Source organism: Sphaerodactylus townsendi, linkage group LG02, assembly GCF_021028975.2.
Source record: "Sphaerodactylus townsendi isolate TG3544 linkage group LG02, MPM_Stown_v2.3, whole genome shotgun sequence".
Lineage (NCBI taxonomy): Eukaryota > Metazoa > Chordata > Lepidosauria > Squamata > Sphaerodactylidae > Sphaerodactylus > Sphaerodactylus townsendi.
Genome location: NC_059426.1, coordinates 105243578 through 105255690, shown reverse-complemented (window position 1 = coordinate 105255690; position 12113 = coordinate 105243578). Strand labels below are relative to the sequence as shown.

At 42.6% G+C, this 12113-nt stretch overlaps 1 protein-coding gene across 1 annotated transcript in view; it reads left to right on the top strand.

Moving 5' to 3' along the window:
- Positions 1–12113, top strand: part of LOC125425699 (SH3 and multiple ankyrin repeat domains protein 3-like) — a 398055-nt gene that overhangs the window by 94231 nt on the left and 291711 nt on the right. Inside the window, exon 10 of the mRNA XM_048483225.1 lies at positions 609–686. Within this exon, the coding sequence (XP_048339182.1) occupies positions 609–686 (78 nt within the window). The remainder of the gene's footprint in view (positions 1–608; positions 687–12113) is intronic.

Sequence of the window (12113 nt, the reverse complement as noted above, 5' to 3'; positions counted from 1 at the left end):
TTGAGATGCCGCCAATGTTGCATTCCCACCATGTCCCAGTGCCCAACTATGACTCCTACGCCAGGCTCCAACAGGCAGTCTTGCATGAACACAGTGATAATTGTATCACAGGTATATTGATATAAATGCAATTTAAAAGGCTTTAACAAATCCATTTATCTTGTAATTATGGGTATGAGCAGATTTTTGCCTTTAAGAGGAGTTGATGGGCAGAATTAAGAGAACCAGGAAAGGTTGCAAAGGTACATTGAGACCAGCAAGCTAGCTTTGGGACAGGCAAATAATGGCTCCTTGTGTGTAAAAAGAAAAATGTGAGGGGGACTCTGCAAGTCCACTATGCACTGAAGAGCCCATGAAGAGCCCCAAAGTAAGTGTTCCATGTGTAAAGGGTCGGTGAGGACATTGAAGGATTTTGAAACCTCTCTTTGCTCCCTGTATGGCTCTAACCTGAATCAGGGCTGCTCACAGATTCACTCTCCCCTTTATAAAATGAATTGAGATCTGCCTTCATCCTCATTTGTGTGGTCCTTTTTATCTATCATTGAATAAATACCAGTGTTACTTAATTTTCAGTGGAATATAACATTACATGTTTTTTAAAACTATAGGACAGCTGTACAAAAGTTTTGCTGTTGCGAGGAGCCAATAAGGAGTTAAAGAACTATAACAGTCAATCTCCTTTTCAGGTAATATTAAATTAGACTGAAACATTTGTTTATATTCATATTTATGACTAGAATGAATCCTTCTTTGGAAGGAGTAACTGAAGTAAGGATGTAGCAATTAGACTTTACTTTGTTTGAGCATTGACTTTTTGCTGAACTCTGAATGACTTACATCAGAATCCTCACAGCAATTCTAGGATATGAACCATTCTATATATGGGAAATCAGAGGCACATGATGCCTTGTGGGTGGAATCTCATCCCTCTTGGGGTGCTTTTCCCCCCAATGCTATTCCTTCCTACACTTTCCCTAGTAGCATTTGCAACTTCCCCTTTTCCTGATTCTTTCCTTTCCTTTAGCCCTCTTCTCTCCCAGGCCCTTCTTCAGATGGGCCATATATCTGTGACAGCAAAACGCTGTCCCTGGGAGACTGCCTCATTAGACGCTGCTGTTGCTTCTCAGAGTAATGCCATCCTGGTTTCGGCAGCATGAGTTACCCTGAAAACCCCACTGAATGGAGCTGTAGGTTTTCGAAAAAAATGATGGTTCTGCCCAGCACGTGTGGAACCGAACCGCAGGAAGACTTTGTTTTCCCTGTATTGGCTCCACTCACCTTCTCTTGTGCAATGTCCCTCTGAGGCTGCAGAGGACTACCATGTCATCTCACCTCTGAGGCTCTAGGGCAGCTGGGCTGGGTCCCTGCAGTCCCTCCAGAGGGACGCTTGCACAGGGAAGGTGAATGGAGTGGAAACCACTGAGAGCGCTCCATGCAGAGAGCTGGCTGCAGTGAGAAGAATGCCTTGGCTACTTAGCTGCAGTGACAGTCCCTCGAGCCTCCACCAGTATAATTATGCTGGTGGAGGGCTCGGGATTCCTGCAGGTGCGGAAGGACCCCAGTGTTTATGCCTACCTTTCCCTTCCCTTACTTCAATTTTGGGTGTTTCTCCTCCCACCCCATTTTTTGCCTAGCAGCTGTTGTGACTTTTAAAAGTAAGCAGGACTGCGAAACACAAAAAGAGCCACCTTTGCAACTTCCGGGCCTCTCTCTTCCTTAATGTTTGGAAATTAGATGTAGATGTAATTGTGTAAAAGGCTGATGTGCCAACCCTGCTCAGAAGGCAGAACGCAGAGGTGTGGCAGGTCCCTTTATCCTCCTAAACTATTCAGGCAGGCTAGGCAGGTCTTCAATTATGCTGAGCAATTTTTCCTGCCTTTTCTATGACTGAGCTGTTTTCTATGGCTAAGCTTAGGGACTCCAAAAGGAGCCTATTTTTCCTCTATGGCAAATTCCCCCTTTCAAGGCACCAGAGAACTGAGGCAAGTTCAACAAATGAAAGTAAAATTTATTAAACAAATGATGGGAATCAGGAGATATTTCCCAGTGGATGGAACTAGACAATAATTACACTCCCACTCTACCCACGTGACTCTACCCATCACTCCTTACTCTTACCTACCTTTAATTTTTTACCTTACCTTTACCTTACCTTTACCTTTAACACCTGCATCTTTACCTACCTACCTACCTACCTACCTACCTACCTACCTACCTACCTATTCCCGAAGGTCTAACCCTAACCCAAAACAGATAAAAGATGGCGACTTCAACCCCAGGTCCCCACCCACGGGAGGCTGATAATACCAGCTGTTTACCCAGCTGCCCTTGGAATCCTGGAAGATCTATCTTACAGGTCCCCAAGTGAATTGATTCAAACTCAAGGCACTTTTGATTCTCACTTTGGGTGCTCAGGGGTCCATTCGCTTGTAGGGCCAGGATAGAGAAGTCCTGGTCTCTCCTTTGTGAAGGCCAGCTGATTCTTCAGCCACAGGTATATCACTTAATAAGCTCTTTGTTAGTGATGAATGGAGAATCCTAACTGGACAATATCGGGAGAGGCGGTCCCTCAGCTATGTGGGTCCATGGCCTTAAAGGTGAGTGAGAAAATGACCCAGTACACAATAGACAGCCAATGAAGAGGGAGGGCAGGCAGGCGGCTCGCTTAGAGCCTCTACCAAGTCAGCTTTAGTATGTATGTTGGGATGTTTGGATTGACATATGCTGGGATATTGTATGGATTGAGCCGTGGCTAGGTCAGAGTGGAGAGGTACGTACAACTGTCGACTCTGGGCAGAGTGCAAAATGCAGTCTGTGCTATCGGTGACCTGGGCCTCTGCAAGGAAAGCCTCTGATTCCAGGATCACCCCCTAGACTGGCACTACGTGGGCTTGGGGATATAAAGCCTCATTGGCCAAACGGGTAAAACAAAAAGTTAATAATGCATCTACCTTAACGGGCACCCAGAACCACATTTTTCTATATTCAGTTTCAACCCCGCTCATTTTCAACTAAACAAGCCACGCCTCCAAACACCACTTGAGAGCCTCAGGGTAGAGAGCAGCGGTTGGCTACCGAGGGGATGTTGCATTATCAGCATATTGATGACACCAGCTTCTAAAGCTCTGGGACCCAGTGTAACAGGGTGTATATTGATGTTAAAAAAGATCAGGGAAAGGATTCACCCTCAGATACACTCCTAGATACTATCGGAGTGCTGCCTGAACTCTTCCCCCACCCCCCCCGGCGCGATGGGAACTGAAATCCCTAGTCTCGAGGAATGAGGTCATCCAGCAAGTTTCATCCTCTCCCCAGATCGACATCGCCATGCATCAAAAGCGGTCAGTAAGAATTTACCATGTCAAACACTATTGTGACATCTAATAGCACCAGCAGCACCAAACTGCCTCTGTCTAACTGGCACTAGAGTTTGTCAACAATGGCAACCAAAACCATCTCAGTCCCATGACCAGGGCGGAAGCTGGACTGGTAGGGATCCAACACCTTAGCATCATTAACAAACCTCTGGAGCTGATCTGCCACCACTCTCTCAATTACCTTATCCAGGAACAAAAGATTCGGAACTGGGCAATTATTGGCCAGATCCACGGGATCCAAAGTTGGTCTTTTTAGAAGAGGGTGGAGCACTGCCTCTTCCAGCCAACCTGGAAAGACTCCTTGCCTGGCGGTTTCAAGGATGTCTTCAACAGGTGGTTGCTTTAACTCCCTCCCACAGCCTTACTAACCAGGAGGGGCAAGGGTCAAAAAGACAAGTGGTAGATCTTACAGCCAGCAGATGTTGGTCCACTTCATTGGGGCTAAGCAGGGTAAAATGGTCAAAAACTAGGACCAGAAGACAAGGGGAGACAAGGGGCCTCCACTTCCCTCATTTTTTCAATAGTGGCTGGGAGGGCCTGGTGGAGGGCCTGTGGAGGAGATGCCAGAACCTTGCTGTCTTCCCAAAGCCTCATGCAAGGGTGAACTCCCAAATCTGTTGATTCTTTTGAGACCCAGATGCAGACGCAAGAGCCTCCCAGAGTTATCTTCAATGCACCAAACAGAGCCTATGTCGTTTCACAAGCACTTCAGCCTGGGGAGGCTAAGCATAAAGATGATACCATATTTGTATGATACTTTTCCTGGGCTTATTAGAAGGAGGTGGGTCACTAGAATCATTGCCCTGGTCTCCCATCAAGTATTTCGAGTAGTACTATGGGAGGGTTAAGACCCCTCTCCCTGATATATTAGCAAAACTGCCATGCACATTCGGATTGGATATGTAGAATTACTGGATAGCTTAAAAGACCTTGTGTAACACAGGTCAGGCAAGTGGCAATTTTTGTGCTCATGTGTTCTGAGAATCACATTCTGAGCAGTAAGCAAGTTAAATGTGTTTATGATAGTGGACTTAACTTTCTTTAAAGCTTTTAATGTACAATTGTTTATATTTTGTATATTTTATTAATATTGTATGTTTATGTATAATTAGATATGGCTATGGTTTTAATGTTAAATGCATCATCATCTTTGGTCACAAAATGGAAATCAGAATTCATGACAGCCCCAAAGGATTTTAATATTTTCATTATATAATTTGCCAAGTATTTTATTTTATAAATCTGTTTTATATGGATGATAAGAACATAAGAACATAAGAACAAGCCAGCTGGATCAGACCAGAGTCCATCTAGTCCAGCTCTCTACACACTAAAAGAGGGCCCACCAGGCCCTTTAAGCCACATAGGATGTGGAACGCAATGGCCTTCCATGGCTGCTGTTCCTATCAATTCAGTCTGTGCTAAGGCATCGGTAATACTAGATCAAAGAGGATCAAGATTGGTAGCCATAAATCGACTTCTCCTCCATAACCTGTCCAAGCCCTCCCCTTTTAAAGCTATCCAGGTTAGTAGTGGCCATCACCACCTCCCTGTGGCAGTACATATTCTGTGTAAACACCAATCACACGCTATGTGAAGAAGTGTTTCCCTTTTATTAGTCCTAAATTCTTCCTCTGCATTTTTCTGCAGTTTGAATGCCCCTCTGTTCTGGGTAGCCAGTAGGAGTAGAGAGAAAAATTTCTCTGGCTTAACATTTTCTACCCTATTTTGCATAATTTTGTAGGATTTCTAACTATATCCCCCCCCTCAGTCAGCCTCTCCCAAACCAAAGAGTCTCTAAACGCTTGCAGCCTCTCCCTAGGAAGGTGCTCCAGTCCCTGGACCATCCCTCAAGCTGCTGCTCTCTGCACTTTTTTTCTATTCTCCTTCTCAATATCCTTTTTGATGGATCGCCACCAGAACTGGACATTAGTACTCTGGCAAGTGCTGATCGCACCACTTAATTGCTTATAGGAGCAGGGCAAGTGCATGAGCAATCTTTTCGCAGCTCTTTATTATCAATTCTTTCTTTCTAAATGATCCCCAACATAGAGCTTTGCCTTCTTTTCTAACAGCTGCTATGCATTGAGTTGACATCTGTATGGAATCCATCAACTAAGGCATTTCAAAACTCCCGCTTTCCTGGTCTGTGTGACTGTTAGCACTGACCCCTGTTGTATGTGAAGTTTGGATTTTTTTCGCCCTATGTGCATCTAATACTTTACATTTTGCTACATTGAACTGCATTTGCCATTTCTGAGCCCACTCACCCTAATTTATCAAGGTCCTTGAGCTCTCAAGAATCCTTTGTGGTTCTCACCACACCTTATAATTTGGTATCATCTGCAACTTGGGCTACCACGCTTACCCCACACTTCCAGGTCATTTATGAATAGGTTAAAGAGCACTGTCCTAAAACGGATCCTTTCTCGGGACACCTACCTCTGACATCTCTCCATCTATAGAGGACTTCCCCTCTTATTCCTTCATTGCTGAGTTTCTTTCTCAACAGTCTCTGGTGGAGAACTTTGTCAAAAGCCTTTTTGGAAATCCAAGTAGACAATGTCCACTGTTCACCCTGTCCACATGCCTGTTTACACCCCTCAAAGAACTCTAGTAAGTTTGTAAGACAGGATTTTGCCTCTGCAAAAGCCAGCCATGCTGACTCTTTTCTCAGCAGGTCTTGCTTTTTCTACATGTTTTTAATGTTATCTTTAATGATAGATTCTACTAATTTACCAGGAACAGATGTCAAACTGACTGGCCTGTAAACTCTCGGGTCCCCTAGATCCTTTCTTAAAGATTGTGTGTGATACCTCCAGTCTTCAGGGATGGAGCCTGATTTCAGGGATAAGTTGCATATTAAAGTGAGAAGATCAGCAATTTCATGCTTGAGCTCTTTAAGAACTCTTGGGTGAATGCAATCTGGGCCAGGATTTGGTAACATTTAGTTTATCAATGGCTGCCAGAACTTCTTCCTTGTCTATCACTATCTTCGCCAGTTCCTCGGATTCTACTTCCTAAGAAGCTTGGTTCAGGTGCAGGAATGTTCCTCACCTCCCTCTTGGGTGAAGACAGATGCAAAGAATTCATTCAGCTTCTCTGCAATCTTCCTGCCATCTTTTAGCACACCCTTTGTTCCTTTGTCATCCAACTAGCCTACCTAGCTTCCTGCTGGGCTTCCTGCTTTTGATGTGTACTTGAAGAACTGTTTGTTGCTGGTCTTGATGTTCAGAGCCACAAGTGCTCCTCATAACCTTTTTGCCTCCCTACAGCTAACTTGCTTCTCTTTTGCCACCATTTGTGTCTCTCCCTCATATTCTTCATCAGCCAAACTGGACTTCCATTTTCAAAGACATTTTTCTTTTTCTGATAATTTCCTCAACCTCTTGTTAACCATGGTGGCTTTCTTTGGACTGGGTGATGCCTTCTAACCTGTGGAACACATTCCAGCTGAGCTTTTATTACTGTGTTTTTAAATAACCTCCAAGCATCCTGGACAGTTTTGATCTCCTCTTGATTTTCCCTTTCAGCTTCCCAAGCACTATCCCTCATCTTTGTGAGAAATTTCCCTTTCTGAAGGCGCTTAATGTAACTACATTTAGTAGTTGCCACTTGTTCTAATGCTGAGATACTGAATAATCTGACAGCATTGTGGTCGCTGTTCCCTATCGGCTCAACAACACTTGGACTTCCTGCACCAGGTCCTGGGTCCCAAGTAGAATTAAATCTAGGATCACCTCTCCCTGGTTGGTTCCACAACCATCTGCTCTAAGCCACAGTCATTTAGCATATCCAGGAATGCTCTCTCCTACTATGACCTGAACATGCATTTTTTCCAGTTTTATATGGGGATAGTTAAAATCACCCATTACCACTACATTTTTGTTTCTTGTTGGGCTCTCTAATTTCTTTTTTCCATCTCAGAATCCTCTTGTGCACTTTGGTCAGGGACTTACAATATATTCCTAATATTAAACTGTCCTCTCACCCTCTGGTATTGATATCCACAGTGATTCTGTAGGGGAACCAGCTCCCTGCATTGTCTATTTTATGTGATACTATGCTCTCTTTGATGTAAAGGGCAACTCCACCCCAATGCTACTCTGTCCTATCCTTCCTATAGAGCCTGTAGCCTGGTATAACAGCATCCCACTGGTTCTCCTCATTCCACCATGTGTCTCTGTAATGCCCACTATATCAAAGTCCTCCTTCAAAACTCTGTACTCTAGCTCCCCCATTTTAGGTCGAATGCTTCTACTATTTGCATAGAGACACCTGTATACCCTGTCTCTGTCCTTAACCTGGGATTGATGTGCTTTACCCTCAAGTCTTTTGTAGACACTATCCCTTGTCACATGCACATTGCTATGTTCCTTGCTTGTATGTGGTTGATTTAGAAAAACCTCCCTCTCTGTCTGCATCCCCATAGATACTGTATTCCGAACCGAAGTCACCTCAGCTCCTGTCGGCTTTCCCCCAGATGATGGTGCATTTTATGTTGTTAAGGCAGTAAAATATGTTTAAATTTGATAAGAAAGTAAATGTTTCATATATTTCAGTCTTCCCCATTCCCATTCCATTGTTTTCTGAAATGAACAAAAAAACAGAAAAAAAGCTTTCCCCCCATAGTTTCAAAATGTCTAGACCTTTACATTTCTATACAGTATGGGTAGACAGTGACAAGACTGATAATGTGTTAGTAAATTCATTTGTGATTTGAAAGTGTTGTACATTATGTTATATCTGCTTTTCTCAAGTAATTGCTGCCCATTTTTATTTTCCTTGACCCACTTGATCAGAAAATACAAATGGCACTGTTCCAAAATTACAAAGGGTTCTCTTGAAAATGGGATTTTGCAAAATAAATATCCTGCAATCAGCATGTTAAAATAGTAAACTCCAAGCAACATATCAAGTGCCCACAATTATTAGCTATTTTTAGATACTGAATTTAATTTTTATCAGACCTCTAATTTAAAATATCCTTTTTGAAAAGAGGAAAAAGAGTGTCTGAATTTTTGTTTGGTGTGTTTGTGAGAATGAATATCACTTTGGTCTAGTCTGGATAAAAAAAAGAAAGCAGATTTACCCTGATAATTGTGAGAAAATGGTGCAGTAGATAAAAGATTTCCACTTTAAGAGGTGAAGCTGTGATAATGGGCTTTCTTTTCTGCTGGTTAATGGAAGGCTATTGAAATTGTCATCTCTACTTGTGGTTAAGAGTAGACAGTTAAAAAAAGACTATAATCTTAAAATGGTTAGGAGATCAATGTCAGGTATTTTAAGGCATGTCTGTTTTTTAAACAATACCCAATACAATTTTACTTTTTCAGAAACGTTCAAACCAAAGATTGTTTATGCTCATGATTCCACTTACTCAAAGGTTTATTCACAGATCACCATATGAACTGCTTGCCATTACAGTGCAACTGCCACATTAGCCAACAGGCGGGCCATTCAAGCTAAATCAAAATGTTTAAGAAAATTCTGGGTAAATGTTGATTAAGCAGTGACAACTTGTTGTAGGACTTCAAAGCCATACTGCCAGTGATACCCAGTTCAGCAGCCAGAGTCCACCAAACAAAATGCCAAAGATGTGTGTAATGGAAGGCTTCTGAAAAGAATGTACTTGTCCTGGGGGTTCCTTTATCCCTGAGACTGCATGTGATAGGCTCAAAAGGAAGATATACATGAAAATCTACCCCCTGCCCTTTGTGTGGGTTTTTCTACCTTTCTCATGCTGTGTTTTAGAAATAAAGCACTGAATACTACCTTCAGTGAGGTCTTCAAACCTCACCAGTAGGTTTGCCTGGCCTCCTGCTATTGGAGCAGACCTCCCATTGGCAACTCTCTCTTCCCAATGTTATTCAAAGCAGCAGTAGGAGGGAAAAAATGCTGTCAGGCCAATTGCATAAAGTTCCTTCTGGGGAAAACCTGTAAGTGATGTCATTCTTCTCTAGGAATTGCCAGAAATTTTTACCATAGATTTTGGGTGATTCCTAGTTTTCCCTGGAAGTCATATTGCTCCCTCTCCTTATTCTGTCATGTTGTGGAGGTGGGAATGGGGGATATCTGTAGGACCCTGGTCTCAATCTCTCTTGACCTCAAATCTCCCCTTGCTAGAAATATTCACCTACTGTCATCCAGCCCTATGCCTTCCTTGGTGGTCTCCTTTCCAGGTACTGATTCTGAGATCTGATGAGATTGGGCTATACCTTCCCTCTCTTCTACTCATATATGAAGCTCAGAAAGAATGTCTCTGTATTGCTCCAGTCATCTTTGCCAATCAGTAAGGAGAGTATGGCTGGGCTTATGATAAAGAAGGAAAAAGGAGGAAAAGTGGTTGGATTCCAGAAGGGGGTAGAAAAAGGGCAAAAAGCAACAACAACAGCAAGGGCCAGCAGCAACAACAGTACAGGGAGTTTCAAATGAAAAAAATTGAATTAGCTAGGTTAAACACACAGTGCCTAAACTGTAGCAGAATCCTCAGAGCATATGCAGAATTCCTCACAGTAGCAAGAGGTGAAGGGTCATTAACTCCTACCCAATCTCCTGTGGCCCCAGTTTCCACTGAAGACTGAAACTGAAGACAAGTGAAAACCCCAAATATACAGATGTTTATTAGGTTCCCCCAGTTACCACTGCATCTCCTGGAACATCTCAAAGTGCTTTTATGTTCCCTTTTTGCACCCAGTGATGTCAGCAGAAAGTCTTGGCAGGTTTGATCATTTATAGGTTCAAGTGGATTCCACATATCATATTTATAACAAGTTGCAATCATTATAAATGAATTTGTTTTCTATTTATAAAAAAGGGGAAATGAGTTCATTTATATTGATTGCAACTCGAACTCATTTATAATGATTGCAACTCGTTGCTGTGTGGAATCCACTTCAGTTGCACCTGAGGAAGTTTTGACTGATTTATAAGCATAGCTATGTTTATAAATGTAAATATTTGGGGGTGTGGGGTGGGGTTTGTAACATAGGACTGTTTCTCAAATTGGGTCCAGGGATACCTAGGGATCTATGAGGATTTTCCAGAGAGTCTGTATCTGATAATCCTTTTTTATGCCATTCAGCTAATGTGAAAACGGAACCCTTTCACATCACCAGACTCTCTTTCACAGGAAGGGGACAAAATCAGCTTCTCTCTTCTGAAGGGTGGGAGCTCATAGAGTAGCACTGACTGCAGTTCAGATCACTGAAAAGTTTCCTGATAATTTCAGAGAACCAGTTGGAAAATGCAGTGATTGTTTTCTGGAACCAAATTGTTCAGCCCTAGGAACTCTGATTGACTGAGTGACACCAAGAAAGTACAGTCCTAATTAAATCATCATAGTTATCTGTGATGTAAAAACTGTTTTTCTCTCTGTTTTCTGATGCAAGAAATTTCATCCTAGAGAGAGAACACTCTGAATCCAAGGGGTGGAATGACTGTTTAAGTTATCAAGAGAATTTACAGTGGGCTGCTTCCTTGGGAACCTCCCCCTCTCCCTAAGCTCCCACCCAGAGCCCTCTACCAAATTTCTCCCTCCCTCTGTGGAACACTTCTCATCTTTATGCTGACAGATCTAGCCTCAGTGTTATTGTCCTTCCTGACCTCACTCTGTCCCCATGTTTAGCTGGCAGCCCTCCTCAGCCTATTTCAAGCCCTCACGCAGGGGCCACAGTGCTCAACTGTTGTGTCACCACCTGGGCCCTCTGGGGACATACTTCATTAGCTCTTTGGATGCACCCCATAGCTTACCTTCCTGTGCATGTCTCCTACAGAATGCCTGTATTTTAACATGACACAAAGCTGTGTAAACAAAAAAAACCTACAGTCAATGTCAACTTTAAAAAAAATGTAGTTTACTTTTACACAAAGACCGGTATTGTGATGTAAACAATACAGAGGACATGTACTCAGCCACAAATAATTATCATCAAACCATATGCTGTGTGCAACAGTTACGAAGTCCCAGTAATAGTAATAATATGAACAAACGGTGAAGCTTCAATCTGTGCAAAAACACCAAAGCTCTGAAATTACGTACTCTGGATGTAGAGCTTCAAAAATTCCTAAGGAAGTCTTTAATTGCCATGAAAGTTGCAGATCACATCACCATTTCAAATTCATCTTATATGAAATCTTAAATATCCTCAATGTACACTTCAAACAGAGCTTATCATCATGTACACATGGGGCAAACCAAACGCTAACATGAACCAGCCTGCATCATCAGCATGTGCACATCTGTCACGGAATGCCTGTATTTTAACATATGATCTTTGTAGCGGGGATGGGTGGGTGGAATATCTTACAAAGTGAATACAGTTCACATGGAATGCTGGTCATACTTGGCTTTCACTCATCCTGTATGGACTGGCATTGTATACTACAATATATCTTTTGGCCTTATGTGCACTTACTGTTTGCGACTGTGCTTTGCAGTGGGGTTTCCCCACGGTTTTCTATTCAAAAGGGAAATCTCCTTCTGCAAAGCTTCCCTAGATGGGCTGAGATAAACCAATCCACCATTTTGCCTGTCTGCTGTCATCTTGTTTGCTTTCTTGTAGCCTCATTTTAACACTTTTTTTTGTTTCCAGTCTTTGGTCTAGCATTATTTCACTGGATTAAAAATAGAAACATTTTCACAGCTAATGTTTTAAAAAGCCCTTCAGATCACTGTGTAATGTAATGGTGGAACAAGTGGAAGTACTGCCCGCCTGCCACCTCCTTGTTTCCACT